The sequence below is a fragment of the Cebidichthys violaceus genome, unplaced genomic scaffold, assembly GCF_023349555.1.
Source record: "Cebidichthys violaceus isolate CVI_PGR_0920_01 unplaced genomic scaffold, fCebVio1.0.p SCAF_5, whole genome shotgun sequence".
Lineage (NCBI taxonomy): Eukaryota > Metazoa > Chordata > Actinopteri > Perciformes > Stichaeidae > Cebidichthys > Cebidichthys violaceus.
Window position 1 is genome coordinate 16062382 of NW_027176705.1, and position 19062 is coordinate 16081443.

Consider the following 19062-nt stretch of genomic DNA (forward strand, 5'->3'; position numbering starts at 1 on the left):
CTTTACAGTCAATGGCGCGCTGCGCGGAGGAATTTCGCCTTGTTGGTTTTTCCTCTAGTTTCGCTCACGGTCAATATGTTGGAAATTAAAGTAGGCCGGATAATCGTATGCGCCATAAATACCCGTTGTGTATCAATCTGAGTTCAGTAAGCGCACGACAATCTGATTAAAACGCCGTTTTACACAGGGGACTCGTTCGCGTAAAAGGAATGCGAGGATGTAGACAGGATGCGCTGCGCCTCTCTGGAATGTGGTTAATGCTGCAGAGAAACAATGATTGCGACCAACTCAGCAAGGGGCTGCCGGCTCTGAAAAGAGAATAGTTTAGAGAGAAGGGGACGTCTGCATTCATCCCGGGCAGACTATAATACCACACGAAGCACGCCTCACCTGGTCCGACTCCTTTTACACCAGGAATACGCTGCACTGGGCTGGTATTTTGGAGGGCAATGCGATTTAAAACTGAAGTTTATCCACATTTTTTAATCCGAGGATATGAAGACAAAGAGATTACCAGGTAGCCCCATCGAAGTGTAGCCTATATGATGCATATTTGGACAATGTCCAGTTATCATAGCCGACTATGGGCTCTTATGGGAACATTAAAGGAATATTTTTTTGGGAATAAAACATAGAAATACAAATAAAAACATCCCGAGTATCAAAGGCATTCATTGGGTCAATTGATTAAATAAATACGTTTTATTCAAAGTTCATATTAGGCTGCATACAATGTTATACATCATATCAAGTAGAAGTGAACTGCATGCAAAGTGTACAACTTAAAAACGGAAAACATAAAAAAAAACTGTGGAAAGAAAAGGTTTGTCTATGATGACCACACATGGTTAACTTTGGTAAATTAAATTTGGTGTATTATTAATGTGGGATTGTGATTCATAGTTACAGTAGATATGACATTATAAACCAGACTACCAAATCTTTGTCCAGGGTCCTCAAACATGAATCATACTTACTTAATAAATAAAAAAAACTGTAAATTAAACCTCGAATCCAGTTAAAAAAAATATACAAACCACATTTGCCTTGGAAAAGTTTATTCATTGCAGTTTTCAGAACATTCCTCAGCATTTCGTTACATTACAATTCCACAAAAACAGCACTACAAACATGTCTGTGATAGGTTATTATAGATCCTTGTCCCCAGAGTTGTTCTTTCAAAAACTAACTGTTGTGGGAAAAAAAGAGGTAGCATTTGACATAAAGTGTCCAACAATGACAACAGCCATAGGGTGTAACATTAAGACGTTATGGTACAGAGATTATGATTATTTTCACATGTTGCGGGTGTTGCACCATAACAAGGTGTTTTTTTATGTCTAAAGCACCTGTCAGTCCTGACTGATTTTCTAATAAAATGTGTCCATATGCCTTGTCTCGATAAGGGACGTATGGCATTTTGGAAAATATCAGAATCCTATTTTTGCTTCAGCTGCTCCTCAACTGCCAACAAATGGAAGAAAAGAGAGAACCACGGCAACGAAGGCGGAAACAAACAGGAAGTCTCGTAGCAATCGACCGAGGGGGGAGCTGTGAGATTTTCTCCCATGGCCTCTGCTTCTGAACCATTGTACCACCTCATCCAGGTTGTACTCCCGGGGCTCGTAACCGAGCTCCGCCTTAGCTTTCGCCATGCTGAAGTAGTGCGTCACGCCGGTCTTATACACCTCTGTGCGCGTCAGCAGCGGCTGGAAGTTATAGAAGGGCCCGATGAGGTGGTGGATCATTTCTGTGAGAAAGGCAACAAAGTAGATGAGCGAGACAGGAAGGCACAGTTTGGGGAAAGGATAGCCCAAGCCCTCTACCAGAGGCCTGAAGAATTCAAAGTTGTTGACGGGCCTTCCGTCTGAGATGAAGTAGGCCTGGCCAGCAGAGCGGTGCTGCTTCTCTGAGGCCAGCGCCTCAGCGGCGAGCTTGTGCGCCGACACCAGGTTGTCCACATGGACGAACTCCACCAGGCTGCCGGGATCCCCGTAAACAAACCTGAAGATCCCCTTCTCTATGTAGCCAACTATCCTGGGCAGGTGCCTCTGCTCGCCAGGCCCGTAGATTCCTGCTGGACGCAGCGCGCAGCATCTCAGCACCCCGGAGCCGTCCTTCAGTGCCGTGCCGTCGGCTTTCAGCACTGCCATCTCCGCCAGCGACTTGGTTCTGGAGTAGTGGTCGGGGTGAAGATGGAGAGGTAGATAAGGGAGGCTCTCGTCCCCGTTCTCTATCACTTGGCCTCCGAACACCACGTTGAAGGTGCTGGTGTACACCAGCCTGGGCACTCCGTGCTCCACGCAAGCCCTCAGGACGTTCTCTGTGCCTTGAACGTTCACCGCCTCGATCAGATGGCGGTTCAGCTGCTCTCTGCCGGACATGCCGTAGGAGGCGATGTGGAACACGCAGTCCGCGCCAGCGACGGCCTCCTCAACTTGCGCATACTCACGTATATCTCCTTGAACGAACATGAAGTCCTCTGGCATGTCTTGCTTTGGAGGAACTGTGTCAAACAGAATGATCTTGGCTCCTTGTCCGTGCAGGGAGCATGCCAGGCTGCAGGGAAAAACAAGTTATTAAATATGAATTCATCGCCGCATGAAACTCATTACAATCCCTCCACTTTTACTGAATACAATGACAAATAAAATACCATCATGCATGTATTTCTAACGTTAAATCTGCCAGGTGTCTGTGGGAGTTATAGGTCCAGTGTAACTGAGATAACTGGTGTGATACCGCCACCTTGTGGCGGCAAAGCAGCGTTACAGCACAGGGCGAATCTGAAACGCTTGCTGAGGGTTGACTGACCGTGAGTGTGCACCGTCACTTCGTTGACTTGAGTAATAAACAATATGACATTGTTCTTACCGATAACCAAAATAGCCACATCCCCCAGTGATCAAAAACGTGTCTGCGCGTGCGTTTTCCATTGCAGGTGGACGAATCTGTGAGTTTGTAAAAGAGAGAATTTAGGCAGAATACAGAATACAGAATACAAAAAGAAGTGCACACAACGGCATCCTCATGTCAAAAATACACGGTGTCCCCGGTAATAGACAAACACATAAAAGGAAAAAGACGCCAATGCATTGACATTATCTAACCTGTAGTCTGTACTGACCTTCTTTTTAACTTATGTACAATTGTACCTTCCATGTAATAAGCTAACATTACGTACCACGCTTACTTTCTATAGTGAATACTTAAGAATGCCATGCTAAGATAAATCCACAGCCCGTATTCTCTATGTGAGTTAAATTCACGACACTAAGGCTTTTTCGCTGTCGGTACTAACCTCAAACTATACCGGGTAGAAAACGAGGGAATGTCCGCTGAGTATCACTCGTTCAAAAACTCTACTATAGAACCGGTGAGAAAGCCACGGCGCTCACGCGCACTTCCGTGGTCTGTGCTGTACGTGCTTTTCGTTACGTAATTTACGCAAAAATAAATCATCGACAGACAAGTCAAATGTTCGTACAGAGAAGCAGAATAACACAGGAAGTAGGACAATGTAACGATATAGTGATTGGAAACTGATTTTATTTTCAATTCACAGTTATCAAAATTGTGCTAAAACATATAAAACCTTAGAGTTGTCGAATATGCGTATGATTTTATGCATATAGTTATGAAACTCATAGCATGCGTTCTAATGTTCGCCACCACGCTTTTATTTTGAAAGTCATAATCGGATGTCTGCCAGCAAAAACTTCTAAAACTTCTAAAACTTCTGCTATAAAAGAGGAGATATTTCCCTAAAAGTATCAAAGGATTCCAAATAACTACAATGACTGATCAGCAACAACAGCAACCTTCCGCCGTAGGTTCAGGTAAGAGTGTTTTTAAGTCTGCTGCAGGGTGATTCAACATTACTCTAATAAGGGGTTGGGGTGAATTTAGTTCTGGTTAAAGTGGGGTTTATTTCTGGTAGAGGCTACATTTGGTTTACATTTCTTAAGAAAATAGCCAGGGTTCGTTTTCAGATGACTTTGTGTTTTTATTTTCGTTGGTAGGGCATTCCAAAAATGTATCCATCCCCATTACTAAAAAAGATGACGAAAGCGAATGTAGTTTTGCTGCAAATCTGCAATTTTCATTTGCTGATCCAGCTGGTATTCATTTTTGTGAGATTTGGACAAAACAACAGCAGACATTTAAAAATCTGTTTAGCTTTATTTAGGAATAAGGGCTTTTTAGAAAGTGATCTCATCTATTGTCTTTTTATTTTACAGGCAAGATGAATTTGGAGGAATACTTCGAAAGAATTGATTTCCACGACTCTTTTGATAAACTGGATCTGGCAACACTGAAGTTGATCCACAAAAAGCACGTCATGTCAATTCCTTTCGAAAACCTCAGCATGCACTGTGGTGAGAGGAACATCATGGACCTTGAGGCCATTTTCAACAAGATTGTGAGGAACAACCGTGGAGGTTGGTGCCTTGAGAACAACTTCCTGTTTGGCTGGGTGCTGAGAGAAATGGGCTACAACACTACGACGTTGGGCTCCAGAGTTTTCGACAGTATCCTCAATGATTTTTTCCCCCGTGATTGTCATTTCCTCAACATGGTTGTCATCGATGGAAAGGCTTATATTAACGATGTAAGCTTTGGGGTCTCTTTCCAAGTGTGGGAGCCGCTGGAGCTCGTATCTGGAAAGGACCAATCTCAGGCAGCGGGTGTCTTTCGCCTCCTAGACAAGGGGGACATCTGGGTGCTGGAGAAAACCGGTAGAAAGCCAGAGGTTCTCAATCCAGAGTTTGCCAAATCAAGTCTGGTGAACAGGAAGGAAACTAATCAGATCTACTACTTCACCTTGGTGCCTCGTGAGGCCGAACATTTCTTTGAGATGAACAACAAACTCCAGACAGAGACTTCACTGTTCACCAATAAGTCCATCTGCTCTTTGCAAACACCTACAGGATTCAGAGCCCTGATTGGCTGGACCTACGGCGAGGTCACCTACAAACCCGACGAAGGAGTTGATGTCTTTGACATAAGAAACGTAACGGATGACGAGATCGCACAGATTCTTCGTGAAAAGTTCAATATAAAGCTGCAGAACAAACTGCAGCCTATCAACAACAAGTATTGCTACACATTCTGAAGTCCTACACATGTGCTGTTTTGAGATTCACCTGGAAAGATCTCACAGCCTGTGTTGATTTCACGACCAGCTTGTATGCAGCTTGTTGAAGAATCATCTGTTTAAAACATGATGACCAGTGCTTTGAATCTAATCTTTTGTACATTGAAAATTGTGCAATTGAATTAGGCCTGGAGAAGTGGAAGACCTGTTTTTGATTTCTTCTTTTGGTATATGTGTAGGCTAAGTATCCTGAGTCAATGCAAGGAGCAGACACGTCATCCTTAGGGAATGTAATGATGACCAAATAAAAATGATTTTAATACATTTTCAAATCTACATAAAGACACAATGTGTTATTGCCGAAAATGTCTATTTTAAATTTTCTTGTATCAATGTACCCTGCTAAGCTTCAAGTTATATGATAATGTAGACCATTGTGCTTGGATGTCATCTATACTCTGCGTACTCTCTCATATATCATCACCATGATTAAATATGCTCACACATACATTTTTCTTCTGACTCATGACTGAGCTTGTGGTTTTGTTTGCTGGAGGAGGGGTTGTTGTTGTAGTAGTATTATCAGGTGTCGGAGGCAGTTCTTAGCGTAGACCGTCTAGTGTTCTAGAGAATGACCTAAACTGTGTTGTTCATCTGACTACATTTGTAGACGTTGTGCTGACAGCTGATGGATGTGTCTTTCTAAAATAATTGCAATCAACCTTACTTTTAGGCCCTTATCTTTTCATCTTTGGACGTGGCCACACACTGCCAAACCCCTCCTCGGTTCATTGGGCTCCAACAATTTCTCTTTTGCAATCTGAAGTGGCCCTCTGCACTTCATGCACATACACAAGTTCAAATGGGCTGACCCCAGTTGATTCATTGACAGAATCCCAGATGCCATATATTCTGGTTAACCACTCATTGAAAGAGTACACAACAGACTTTAGAAGTTCAGAACTTCAAGCCCCTTTAGATTGGATGTTCTGTACTCATTTTCTAGTGACAATCCGAAGCTAGAAACATTACACATTTACAAATATCTGATTGCGTACATTTGACCCGAAGACAAGACTTGTGCATTTCACCATTCCGCACTGTTGTTGAACAGTTGACTTTGGTAACGACTATGGATGCCTCCAAAATATGGCCAATTGGGAAGGAGCTTGATTCCTGTTCTCAGGAATATTATTTAATTTTTTTAAATGTTTATTTGTATTTACAGTTCAAGGTTGAGAAATGTAAGGTGAGACTTTGAGTCAACCATTATTTTATTGGGTTGCAACTGTGGAGCAATACTTGCTGCACAGATTAACACGGGGCCCATCAAAATCTTTCATTTACACAAACACTGTCAGGTTTTACTGACTAGAGCTCAACTCCTAAAAGACACGAGAGGCCCTTCCTTTGTGGCTCTGATGGACACACTGCATCCACAGAAGACACCATTCTGACTGCTCAATCAATCTTTATTAAAGGTTAGGGTAAACACGATTGCTGCATATTCTCTCTTTCTCATTTTTTTTTTACGACACTAAGGCTTTTTCGCTGTCGGTACTAACCTCAAACTATACCGGGTAGAAAACGAGGGAATGTCCGCTGAGTATCACTCGTTCAAAAACTCTACTATAGAACCGGTGAGAAAGCCACGGCGCTCACGCGCACTTCCGTGGTCTCTTCTGTACGTGCTTTTCGTTACGTAATTTACGTAAAATTAAATCATCGACAGACAAGTCAAGTGTTCGTACAGAGAAGCAGAATAACACAGGAAGTAGGACAATGTAGCGATATAGTGATGGGAAACTGATTTTATTTTCAATTCACAGTTATCAAAATTGTGCTAAAACATATAAAACCTTAGAGTTGTCGAATATACGTATGATTTTATGCATATAGTTATAAAACTCATAGCATGCGTTCTAATGTTCGCCACCACGCTTTTATTTTGAAAGTCATAATCGGATGTCTGCCAGCAAAAACTTCTAAAACTTCTAAAACTTCTGCTATGAAAGCGGAGATATTTCCCTAAAAGTATCAAAGGATTCCAAATAACTACAATGACTGATCAGCAACAACAGCAACCTTCCGCCGTAGGTTCAGGTAAGAGTGTTTTTAAGTCTGCTGCAGGGTGATTCAACATTACTCTAATAAGGGGTTGGGGTGAATTTAGTTCTGGTTAAAGTGGGGTTTATTTCTGGTAGAGGCTACATTTGGTTTACATTTCTTAAGAAAATAGCCAGGGGTCACTTCCTCTAAGCGTTTCACCTCGTTGCTCAAATACTCGTAAAAACAATCAACATAGATTGACAGCTAACGTCACTCGTGTTTCACCTTTGTTTTCAGATGACTTTGTGTTTTTATTTTCGTTGGTAGGGCATTCCAAAAATGTATCCATGCCCATTACTGAATAAGATGACGAAAGCGAAAGTAGTTTTGCGCTGCGACTCTGCAATTTTCATTTGCTGATCCAGCTGGTATTCATTTTTGTGAGATTTGGACAAAACAACAGCAGACATTTAAAAATCAGTTTGCTAAAAGACAACTTGATCAAACTCTCATAATTGCCTACTTTTTCAAAGTTATAAAGTGGTAAGCTTGTGTTTTATCAAGACGTACATTTAATTTGAAATAGACATAAGTTTAACTAAGTGTGTTGCTTTGTCCATAAGTAGGCTATGTCATGGTGTCAAAGGCCTTTTTAATAACACCGCTCTCACCACAAAGATAACTTAAAGGATGGATCGTCCTTTTAAATACGTCTATTGGGAACATTTTGATAGGCAATGACTAGTTTGCATAGTTTTAAGCTTTAAGACAATAAAGATGACATTGCAAAATTGAGTGCAACTTTGTAATCGGTGGATGGGACCTCTAAATTTGTCTGCATCATATATTATAAAGGGTTTAAGCTTAAACTACTTTATTTAGGAATAAGGGCTTTTTAGAAAGTGATCTCATCTATTGTCTTTTTATTTTACAGGCAAGATGAATTTGGAGGAATACTTCGAAAAAATTGATTTCCATGACTCTTTTGATAAACTGGATCTGGCAACACTGAAGTTGATCCACAAAAAGCACGTCATGTCAATTCCATTCGAAAACCTCAGCATGCACTGTGGTGAGAGGAACATCATGGACCTTGAGGCCATTTTCAACAAGATTGTGAGGAACAACCGTGGAGGTTGGTGCCTTGAGAACAACTTCCTGTTTGGCTGGGTGCTGAGAGAAATGGGCTACGACACTACGACGTTGGGCTCCAGAGTTTTCAACAGTATCCTCAATGATTTTGGCCCCCTTGATTCTCATTTCCTCAACATGGTTGTCATCGATGGAAAGGCTTATATAAACGATGTAAGCTTTGGGGTCTCTTTCCAAGTGTGGGAGCCGCTTGAGCTCGTCTCTGGAAAGGACCAATCTCAGGCAGCGGGTGTCTTTCGCCTCCTAGACAAGGGGGACATCTGGGTGCTGGAGAAAACCGGTAGAAAGCCAGAGGTTCTCAATCCAGAGTTTGCCAAATCAAGTTTGGTGAACAGGAAGGAAACTAATCAGATCTACTGCTTCACCTTGGTGCCTCGTGAGGCCGAACATTTCTTTGAGATGAACAACAAACTCCAGACAGAGACTTCACTGTTCACCAATAAGTCCATCTGCTCTTTGCAAACACCTACAGGATTCAGAGCCCTGATTGGCTGGACCTACGGCGAGGTCACCTACAAACCCGACGAAGGAGTTGATGTCTTTGACCTAAGAAACGTAACTGATGACGAGATCGCACAGATTCTTTGTGAAAAGTTCAATATAAAGCTGCAGAACAAACTGCAGCCTCTCGACAACAAGTCATACTACACATTCTGAAGTCCTACACATGTGCTGTTTTGAGATTCACCTGGAAAGATCTCACAGCCTGTGTTGATTTCATGACCAACTTGTATGCAGCTTGTTGAAGAATCATCTGTTTAAAACATGATGACCAGTGCTTTGAATCTAATCTTTTGTACGTTGAAAATTGTGCAATTGAATTAGGCCTGGAGAAGTGGAAGACATGTTTTTGATTTCTTCTTTTGGTATATGTGTAGGCTAAGTATCCTGAGTCAATGCAAGGAGCAGACACGTCATCCTTAGGGAAAGTAATGATGACCAAATAAAAATGATTTTAATACATTTTCAAATCTACATAAAAACACAATGTGTTGTTTGCCAAAAATGTTTATTTTAAAATTTTCTTGTATCAATGTACCCTGCTAAGCTTCAAGTTATATGATAATGTAGACCATTGTGCTTGGATGTCATCTATACTCTGCGTACTCTCTCATATATCATCACCATGATTAAATATGCTCACACATACATTTTTCTTCTGACTCATGACTGAGCTTGTGGTTTTGTTTGCTGGAGGAGGGGTTGTTGTTGTAGTAGTATTATCAGGTGTCGGAGGCAGTACTTAGCGTAGACCGTCTAGTGTTCTAGAGAGTGACCTAAACTGTGTTGTTCATCTGACTACATTTGTAGACGTTGTGCTGACAGCTGATGGATGTGTCTTTCTAAAATAATTGCAATCAACCTTACTTTTAGGCCCTTATCTTTTTAGCAGCTCACCGGCAGTTTTCATCTTTGGACGTGGCCACACACTGCCAAACCCCTACTCGGTTCATTGGGCTCCAACAATTTCTCTTTTGCAATCTGAAGTGGCCCTCTGCACTTCATGTACATACACAAGTTCAAATGGGCTGACCCCAGTTGATTCATTGACAGAATCCCAGATGGCAGATAACAAGAGCTGCATGGCTACACACCAATCGCCTCACTATGTGGGCTTTAATTGTTGCATTACATTAGTCATTTAGCAGACACCTTTATCCAAAGCGACTTGCAATAAGTGCATTCAACATTGGTAATCAAATTAACTACTAGTCACCAGAAGTCATAAGTACATCTCCTTTTCCAAACAAGCATCTAAGAGCATGAAACAGAGCATAACTCAGAGCCAAAGTACAGTACAGTGCAGAAACAAACAAAAACAGTAAGTGCAAAAAAAAGTAATATGAATACAATAAGTGCAACAAGCTAGTATGAATACAATAAGTGGTAAGTGGAAGGCTCAGGGTACTTCCTGAAGAGGTGGGTTTTCAGCCTGCGCCGAAAGATGGGCAGCGACTCTGCTGTCCTGACGTCAGTGGGAAGTTCATTCCACCACTGTGGGGCCAGGACAGAAAACAGCCGTGACCAGGTCGATCGGCCACAGGGACCTCTGAGCGACGGGGGAACCAATCGCCCCGAGGCAGCAGAGCGAAGTGGTCGGGCGGGGGTGTAGGACTTGACCATGGCCTGGAGATAGGAAGGAGCTGTTCCTTTCACTGCCCTGTAAGCTAGCACCAGAGTCTAAAACTGGATGCGAGTTCTTACAGGTAGCCAGTGTAGAGACCGGAGAAAGGAAGTTGTGTGGGAGAACTTGGGGCGATTGAACACCAGGCGAGCTGCGCCTTTCTAGACAAGCTCCAGAGGTCTGATGGCCGACACCTGGGCTCCGGCGAGTAGAGAGTTGCAGTAGTCCAGGCGAGAGATGACAAGAGCCTGGATGAGAACCTGCGCCGTCTCGTCAGTGAGGAAGGGGCGAATCCTCCTGATGTTGTAGAGCAGGAATCTGCAGGAGCGTGTAACGGATGAAATGTTTGCTGAGAATGACAGTTGGTCATCCAGGGTCACACCCAGGTTCCTCGCAGTCCGAGTCGGCATCACCACGGTATCATCAATGATGATGGACAGGTCACGATGCGGGCAACCCTTCCCCGGGAGGAACAGTAGCTCAGTTTTGTCTAGGTTGAGCTTGAGGTGGTGTGTCGTCATCCACTTTGAGATGTCAGCCAAGCACGCAGTGATGCGTGTCTCCACTTGGGTGTCACCGGGGGAAAATGACAAGACCAGCTGGGTGTCATCGGCATAACAATGGTAGGAGAAGTCATGCGAGCGAATAACAGAACCCAGAGATGTTGTGTAGAGCGAGAAGAGAAGGGCGCCCAGGACTGAACCTTGCGGAACCCCCGTAGTCAGCATGCGTGGTTTCAACACGGTCGCCCTCCAGGTCTTCTGGTAGGATCGACCTGTCAGGTAGGATGCAAACAGGGAGAGTGTAGAGCCTGAGACGCCCATCCCCTCGAGGGTGGAGAGGAGGATCTGATGGTTCACAGTGTCAAACGCCGCAGACAGGTCCAGGAGAACCAGGACAGAGGAGAGAGAGTTAGCTCTCGTGGCGTAAAGCGACTCTGTCACCGCAAGGAGGGCTGTCTCTGTTGAGTGACCCACTTTGAAACCGGACTGGTGGGGGTCCAAAAGGCTGTTCTGGTGGAGATAGGAAGACAGTTGGTTAAAGACAGCACGTTCAAGTGTTTTGGATAGAAAGGGTAGAAGAGAAACCGGTCTGAAGTTCTTGACATCAGAGGGGTCGAGCGATGGTTTCTTCAGAAGGGGGGTGACTCTGGCAGTCTTGAAGGCCGTGGGAAAGCATCCTGAAACAAGAGATGTGTTGATGAGGTGGGTGAGGAAAGGAAGGAGTTCAGTCGCAATAGACTGAAGAGGGGAAGGGATTGGGTCAAGGGAGCACATGTTGGGGCGGTTAGATGTAACAAGGTTGAAGACCTCGTTATGGGAGAGGGGAGCCAGATAGGGTAAGATGGGGCATGGAGATGGGAGGGAGAGCTGTGGGGGCAGGGGTGGACAGGGTGGAGAGGGTGGACAGGGAGAGGGGGGCTGAGAGAAGGAGGATCTGATATCGTTTACCTTCTTGTCAAAGAAGTTGGCGAAATCATCAGGGAGAAGGGAGGAAGTAGGAGAGTGGGGTGGGGGTTGGAGGAGTGAAGTGAAAGTTTCAAAGAGTTTTTTAGGATTGAAAGCAGAGGTTAGGATTTTAGAGCGGAAGAACGCAGCTTTAGCAGTAGATAGAGAGGAGGAAAAAGTGGAAAGAAGAGCTTGGAAGTTAAGAAGGTCCTCCGGGAGTTTTCCTTTTCTCCATTTACGCTCAGCCTCTCTTAGGCTCCGTCTATCAGTACGCACTGAGACCAACAGCCACGGGGCAGGTGGAGTTGGCCGTGCAGGCCTGGAGGTGAAGGGACAGAGTATGTCCAAAGAAGAAGTAAGGGTGGAGAGGAGAAGATCAGTAGCAGTGTCAGGGGATAGGAGAGAGAAGGATTCAGGGTCAGGGAGAGCAGAGGTGACAGAAGAGGAAAGATCAGCAGGGGAGAGGGAGTGGAGATGACTACGGGTAGAAACCATGTTGGTAGGTGAAGGAAGTGATGGGGGAGAGGATAGGGAGAGGAAGTAGGACATGAAATAGTGGTCAGAGAGGTGGAGGGGAGTAACAGAGAGGTTAGCAGTAGAACAGTGTCTAGTGAAGATAATATCCAGCTGGTTGCCGGCCTTGTGGGTAGGAGGAAAAGAGGAGTGATACAAGTCAAAGAAGGAGAGGAAGGAAAGAAAAGGTTCAAACTTATCAGTCTGGATGTTGAAGTCGCCGAGCAGGATGAGTGCGGAGCCATCGTCATGGAAGTGCGAGACTCCAGGAACTCACCAAGAGGCCCTGGTGGGCGATACACAACAGCAATGGTGAGCCTGACTGGATAAGTGACAGTAACAGCATGTTGCCTTGAGTGTCTGATGGTACAGCACTTAGTGCCACCTCAAGTCAGAGGATGGTAGGCGGAGGACATCTGTTTGATTCCTATAGTTCATGCAGAATGTCCTGGAGCGATCCTGAAGTAAAAGTAGATCCAGTATTAAAGGAGCCCGGTCCATTACTTGGGCTACTAAGGTGCTGTTTTCTTTCGGATCGATCTGTCTGACGCGCTGTTCTGTCAGCCTCGATTACCTCCGAGTTCACCTTTTGATTGCAGACATAATCCACCGACACGTTCACTTGGTATGAATATTAGTTTATTCGGTCGTGCAGTGGTACACATACTCTTTTGTGCACAGTGGAGCAAACTCACTCTTACCGCGACAGCGGTCAAAACCCTTTCCCTTTCCGGGGTCCAACACCTGACGTCAATAATTACCTAATTGCTTATATAGGTGAGCACAAAGTGAGCACCCAAGAACAGCGCCACCCAGTGTACATATAGAGGAAAGGCATTTGATGGAAACATTTAGCACCTACATTCAGGGTCATACTGAATGCAACTCTAGAAAAGAACTGCATCAGAGCCTCTGCTCTCACCTTAGCCTTGGTATTCCTGAAGGGTTTAGCCATGTGCACGAAAAATTACAAATGTTTAGTTTGTTGGAGTTAATGCCAGACGAATACTGCAAATCATTGCCATATATTCTGGTTAACCACTCATTGAAAGAGTACACAACAGACTTTAGAAGTTCAGAACTTCAAGCCCCTTTAGATTGGATGTTCTGTACTCATTTTCTAGTGACAATCCGAAGCTAGAAACATTACACATTTACAAATATCTGATTGCGTACATTTGACCTGAAGACAAGACTTGTGCATTTCACCATTCCGCACTGTTGTTGAACAGTTGACTTTGGTAACGACTATGGATGCCTCCAAAATATGGCCAATTGGGAAGGAGCTTGATTCCTGTTCTCAGGAATATTATTTAATTTTTTTAAATGTTTATTTGTATTTACATTTCAAGGTTGAGAAATGTAAGGTGAGACTTTGAGTCAACCATTATTTTATTGGGTTGCAACTGTGGAGCAATACTTGCTGCACAGATTAACACGGGGCCCATCAAAATCTTTCATTTACACAAACACTGTCAGGTTTTACTGACTAGAGCTCAACTCCTAAAAGACACGAGAGGCCCTTCCTTTGTGGCTCTGATGGACACACTGCATCCACAGAAGACACCATTCTGACTGCTCAATCAATCTTTATTAAAGGTTAGGGTAAACACGTTTGCTGCATATTCTCTCTTTCTCATTTTTTTTTTTACGACACTAAGGCTTTTTCGCTGTCGGTACTAACCTCAAACTATACCGGGTAGAAAACGAAGGAATGTCCGCTGAGTATCACTCGTTCAAAAACTCTACTATAGAACCGGTGAGAAAGCCACGGCGCTCACGCGCACTTCCGTGGTCTGTGCTGTACGTGCTTTTCGTTACGTAATTTACGCAAAATTAAATCATCGACAGACAAGTCAAGTGTTCGTACAGAGAAGCAGAATAACACAGGAAGTAGGACAATGTAGCGATATAGTGATTGGAAACTGATTTTATTTTCAATTCACAGTTATCAAAATTGTGCTAAAACATATAAAACCTTAGAGTTGTCGAATATGCGTATGATTTTATGCATATAGTTATAAAACTCATAGCATGCGTTCTAATGTTCGCCACCACGCTTTTATTTTGAAAGTCATAATTGGATGTCTGCCAGCAAAAACTTCTAAAACTTCTGCTATAAAAGCGGAGATATTTCCCTAAAAGTATCAAAGGATTACAAATAACTACAATGACTGATCAGCAACAACAGCAACCTTCCGCCGTAGGTTCAGGTAAGAGTGTTTTTAAGTCTGCTGCAGGGTGATTCAACATTACTCTAATAAGGGGTTGGGGTGAATTTAGTTCTGGTTAAAGTGGGGTCACTTCCTCTAAGCGTTTCACCTCGTTGCTCAAATACTCGTAAAAACAATCAACATAGATTGACAGCTAACGTCACTCGTGTTTCACCTTTGTTTTCAGATGACTTTGTGTTTTTATTTTCGTTGGTAGGGCATTCCAAAAATGTATCCATGCCCATTACTGAAAAAGATGACGACAGCGAATGTAGTTTTGTGCTGCGACTCTGCAATTTTCATTTGCTGATCCAGCTGGTATTTATTAATTTTTGTGAGATTTGGACAAAACATTTAAAAGTCAGTTTGCTAAAAGACAACTTGATCAAACTCTCATAATTGAGCAACTTATAGCCTACTTTTTCAAAGTTATAAAGTGGTAAGCTTGTGTTGTGTTTTATCAAGACGTACATTTAATTTGAAATAGACATAAGTTTAACTAAGTGTGTTGCTTTGTTCAGAAGTAGGCTATGTCATGGTGTCAAAAGCCTTTTTAATAACACCGCTCTCACCACAAAGATAACTTAAAGGATGGATCGTCCTTTTAAATACGTCTATTGGGAACATTTTGATAGGCAATGACTAGTTGGCATAGTTTTAAGCTTTAAGACAATAAAGATGACATTGCAAAATTGAGTGCAACTTTGTAACCGGTGGATGGGACCTCTGAATTCATCTGCATCATGTATTATAAAGGGTTTAAGCTTTAACTACTGGCTTTATTTAGGAATAAGGGCTTTTTAGAAAGTGATCTCATCTATTGTCTTTTTATTTTACAGGCAAGATGAATTTGGAGGAATACTTCGAAAGAATTGATTTCCACGACTCTTTTGATAAACTGGATCTGGCAACACTGAAGTTGATCCACAAAAAGCACGTCATGTCAATTCCATTCGAAAACCTCAGCATGCACTGTGGTGAGCGGAACATCATGGACCTTGAGGCCATTTTCAACAAGATTGTGAGGAACAACCGTGGAGGTTGGTGCCTTGAGAACAACTTCCTGTTTGGCTGGGTGCTGAGAGAAATGGGCTACGACACTACGACGTTGGGCTCCAGAGTTTTCAACAGTATCCTCAATGATTTTGGCCCCCTTGATTCTCATTTCCTCAACATGGTTGTCATCGATGGAAAGGCTTATATAAACGATGTAAGCTTTGGGGTCTCTTTCCAAGTGTGGGAGCCGCTTGAGCTCGTCTCTGGAAAGGACCAATCTCAGGCAGCGGGTGTCTTTCGCCTCCTAGACAAGGGGGACATCTGGGTGCTGGAGAAAACCGGTAGAAAGCCAGAGGTTCTCAATCCAGAGTTTGCCAAATCAAGTTTGGTGAACAGGAAGGAAACTAATCAGATCTACTGCTTCACCTTGGTGCCTCGTGAGGCCGAACATTTCTTTGAGATGAACAACAAACTCCAGACAGAGACTTCACTGTTCACCAATAAGTCCATCTGCTCTTTGCAAACACCTACAGGATTCAGAGCCCTGATTGGCTGGACCTACGGCGAGGTCACCTACAAACCCGACGAAGGAGTTGATGTCTTTGACCTAAGAAACGTAACTGATGACGAGATCGCACAGATTCTTTGTGAAAAGTTCAATATAAAGCTGCAGAACAAACTGCAGCCTCTCGACAACAAGTCATACTACACATTGTGAAGTCCTACACATGTGCTGTTTTGAGATTCACCTGGAAAGATCTCACAGCCTGTGTTGATTTCATGACCAACTTGTATGCAGCTTGTTGAAGAATCATCTGTTTAAAACATGATGACCAGTGCTTTGAATCTAATCTTTTGTACGTTGAAAATTGTGCAATTGAATTAGGCCTGGAGAAGTGGAAGACATGTTTTTGATTTCTTCTTTTGGTATATGTGTAGGCTAAGTATCCTGAGTCAATGCAAGGAGCAGACACGTCATCCTTAGGGAAAGTAATGATGACCAAATAAAAATGATTTTAATACATTTTCAAATCTACATAAAAACACAATGTGTTGTTTGCCAAAAATGTTTATTTTAAAATTTTCTTGTATCAATGTACCCTGCTAAGCTTCAAGTTATATGATAATGTAGACCATTGTGCTTGGATGTCATCTATACTCTGCGTACTCTCTCATATATCATCACCATGATTAAATATGCTCACACATACATTTTTCTTCTGACTCATGACTGAGCTTGTGGTTTTGTTTGCTGGAGGAGGGGTTGTTGTTGTAGTAGTATTATCAGGTGTCGGAGGCAGTACTTAGCGTAGACCGTCTAGTGTTCTAGAGAGTGACCTAAACTGTGTTGTTCATCTGACTACATTTGTAGACGTTGTGCTGACAGCTGATGGATGTGTCTTTCTAAAATAATTGCAATCAACCTTACTTTTAGGCCCTTATCTTTTTAGCAGCTCACCGGCAGTTTTCATCTTTGGACGTGGCCACACACTGCCAAACCCCTACTCGGTTCATTGGGCTCCAACAATTTCTCTTTTGCAATCTGAAGTGGCCCTCTGCACTTCATGTACATACACAAGTTCAAATGGGCTGACCCCAGTTGATTCATTGACAGAATCCCAGATGGCAGATAACAAGAGCTGCATGGCTACACACCAATCGCCTCACTATGTGGGCTTTAATTGTTGCATTACATTAGTCATTTAGCAGACACCTTTATCCAAAGCGACTTGCAATAAGTGCATTCAACATTGGTAATCAAATTAACTACTAGTCACCAGAAGTCATAAGTACATCTCCTTTTCCAAACAAGCATCTAAGAGCATGAAACAGAGCATAACTCAGAGCCAAAGTACAGTACAGTGCAGAAACAAACAAAAACAGTAAGTGCAAAAAAAAGTAATATGAATACAATAAGTGCAACAAGCTAGTATGAATACAATAAGTGGTAAGTGGAAGGCTCAGGGTACTTCCTGAAGAGGTGGGTTTTCAGCCTGCGCCGAAAGATGGGCAGCGACTCTGCTGTCCTGACGTCAGTGGGAAGTTCATTCCACCACTGTGGGGCCAGGACAGAAAACAGCCGTGACCAGGTCGATCGGCCACAGGGACCTCTGAGCGACGGGGGAACCAATCGCCCCGAGGCAGCAGAGCGAAGTGGTCGGGCGGGGGTGTAGGACTTGACCATGGCCTGGAGATAGGAAGGAGCTGTTCCTTTCACTGCCCTGTAAGCTAGCACCAGAGTCTAAAACTGGATGCGAGTTCTTACAGGTAGCCAGTGTAGAGACCGGAGAAAGGAAGTTGTGTGGGAGAACTTGGGGCGATTGAACACCAGGCGAGCTGCGCCTTTCTAGACAAGCTCCAGAGGTCTGATGGCCGACACCTGGGCTCCGGCGAGTAGAGAGTTGCAGTAGTCCAGGCGAGAGATGACAAGAGCCTGGATGAGAACCTGCGCCGTCTCGTCAGTGAGGAAGGGGCGAATCCTCCTGATGTTGTAGAGCAGGAATCTGCAGGAGCGTGTAACGGATGAAATGTTTGCTGAGAATGACAGTTGGTCATCCAGGGTCACACCCAGGTTCCTCGCAGTCCGAGTCGGCATCACCACGGTATCATCAATGATGATGGACAGGTCACGATGCGGGCAACCCTTCCCCGGGAGGAACAGTAGCTCAGTTTTGTCTAGGTTGAGCTTGAGGTGGTGTGTCGTCATCCACTTTGAGATGTCAGCCAAGCACGCAGTGATGCGTGTCTCCACTTGGGTGTCACCGGGGGAAAATGACAAGACCAGCTGGGTGTCATCGGCATAACAATGGTAGGAGAAGTCATGCGAGCGAATAACAGAACCCAGAGATGTTGTGTAGAGCGAGAAGAGAAGGGCGCCCAGGACTGAACCTTGCGGAACCCCCGTAGTCAGCATGCGTGGTTTCAACACGGTCGCCCTCCAGGTCTTCTGGTAGGATCGACCTGTCAGGTAGGATGCAAACAGGGAGAGTGTAGAGCCTGAGACGCCCATCCCCTCGAGGGTGGAGAGGAGGATCTGATGGTTCACAGTGTCAAACGCCGCAGACAGGTCCAGGAGAACCAGGACAGAGGAGAGAGAGTTAGCTCTCGTGGCGTAAAGCGACTCTGTCACCGCAAGGAGGGCTGTCTCTGTTGAGTGACCCACTTTGAAACCGGACTGGTGGGGGTCCAAAAGGCTGTTCTGGTGGAGATAGGAAGACAGTTGGTTAAAGACAGCACGTTCAAGTGTTTTGGATAGAAAGGGTAGAAGAGAAACCGGTCTGAAGTTCTTGACATCAGAGGGGTCGAGCGATGGTTTCTTCAGAAGGGGGGTGACTCTGGCAGTCTTGAAGGCCGTGGGAAAGCATCCTGAAACAAGAGATGTGTTGATGAGGTGGGTGAGGAAAGGAAGGAGTTCAGTCGCAATAGACTGAAGAGGGGAAGGGATTGGGTCAAGGGAGCACATGTTGG

At 44.0% G+C, this 19062-nt stretch overlaps 4 protein-coding genes across 4 annotated transcripts; 3 read left to right on the forward strand and 1 right to left on the reverse strand.

Moving 5' to 3' along the window:
- Positions 1 to 788: 788 nt before the first annotated feature.
- Positions 789 to 3412, reverse strand: sdr42e1 (short chain dehydrogenase/reductase family 42E, member 1). Its single transcript, XM_068730617.1, has 3 exons — positions 3302 to 3412; positions 2875 to 2951; positions 789 to 2559 (listed from the first exon to the last, which is right to left on the reverse strand). The coding sequence occupies exons 2-3, from the start codon at positions 2934 to 2936 to the stop codon at positions 1461 to 1463; spliced, it is 1161 nt and encodes a 386-aa protein (XP_068586718.1). The 5' UTR covers positions 2937 to 2951; positions 3302 to 3412; the 3' UTR covers positions 789 to 1460.
- A 309-nt stretch (positions 3413 to 3721) lies between these two features.
- On the forward strand, positions 3722 to 5685 carry LOC137887581 (arylamine N-acetyltransferase, pineal gland isozyme NAT-10-like). The gene is made up of 2 exons (XM_068730675.1): positions 3722 to 3839; positions 4242 to 5685. Exons 1-2 carry the CDS (start codon positions 3797 to 3799, stop codon positions 5114 to 5116), a joined length of 918 nt encoding a protein of 305 aa, XP_068586776.1. The 5' UTR covers positions 3722 to 3796; the 3' UTR covers positions 5117 to 5685.
- A 1407-nt stretch (positions 5686 to 7092) lies between these two features.
- On the forward strand, positions 7093 to 9448 carry LOC137887500 (arylamine N-acetyltransferase, pineal gland isozyme NAT-10-like). The gene is made up of 2 exons (XM_068730555.1): positions 7093 to 7201; positions 8082 to 9448. The coding sequence occupies exons 1-2, from the start codon at positions 7159 to 7161 to the stop codon at positions 8954 to 8956; spliced, it is 918 nt and encodes a 305-aa protein (XP_068586656.1). The 5' UTR covers positions 7093 to 7158; the 3' UTR covers positions 8957 to 9448.
- A 5069-nt stretch (positions 9449 to 14517) lies between these two features.
- On the forward strand, positions 14518 to 16804 carry LOC137887513 (arylamine N-acetyltransferase, pineal gland isozyme NAT-10-like). The gene is made up of 2 exons (XM_068730575.1): positions 14518 to 14598; positions 15438 to 16804. Exons 1-2 carry the CDS (start codon positions 14556 to 14558, stop codon positions 16310 to 16312), a joined length of 918 nt encoding a protein of 305 aa, XP_068586676.1. The 5' UTR covers positions 14518 to 14555; the 3' UTR covers positions 16313 to 16804.
- Positions 16805 to 19062: the final 2258 nt, after the last annotated feature.

Bases quoted from the DNA above. Each gene is read 5' to 3' on its own strand.
- LOC137887513 (XM_068730575.1), top strand. From the start codon at position 14,556: ATGACTGATCAGCAACAACAGCAACCTTCCGCCGTAGGTTCAG. The intron at 14,599-15,437 runs GTAAGAGTGTTT...TTTATTTTACAG, and splicing joins ACCTTCCGCCGTAGGTTCAG to GCAAGATGAATTTGGAGGAA.
- LOC137887500 (XM_068730555.1), top strand. From the start codon at position 7,159: ATGACTGATCAGCAACAACAGCAACCTTCCGCCGTAGGTTCAG. The intron at 7,202-8,081 runs GTAAGAGTGTTT...TTTATTTTACAG, and splicing joins ACCTTCCGCCGTAGGTTCAG to GCAAGATGAATTTGGAGGAA.
- LOC137887581 (XM_068730675.1), top strand. From the start codon at position 3,797: ATGACTGATCAGCAACAACAGCAACCTTCCGCCGTAGGTTCAG. The intron at 3,840-4,241 runs GTAAGAGTGTTT...TTTATTTTACAG, and splicing joins ACCTTCCGCCGTAGGTTCAG to GCAAGATGAATTTGGAGGAA.
- sdr42e1 (XM_068730617.1), bottom strand. From the start codon at position 2,936: ATGGAAAACGCACGCGCAGACACGTTTTTGATCACTGGGGGATGTGGC. The intron at 2,560-2,874 runs GTAAGAACAATG...TTTTCCCTGCAG, and splicing joins TGTGGCTATTTTGGTTATCG to CCTGGCATGCTCCCTGCACG.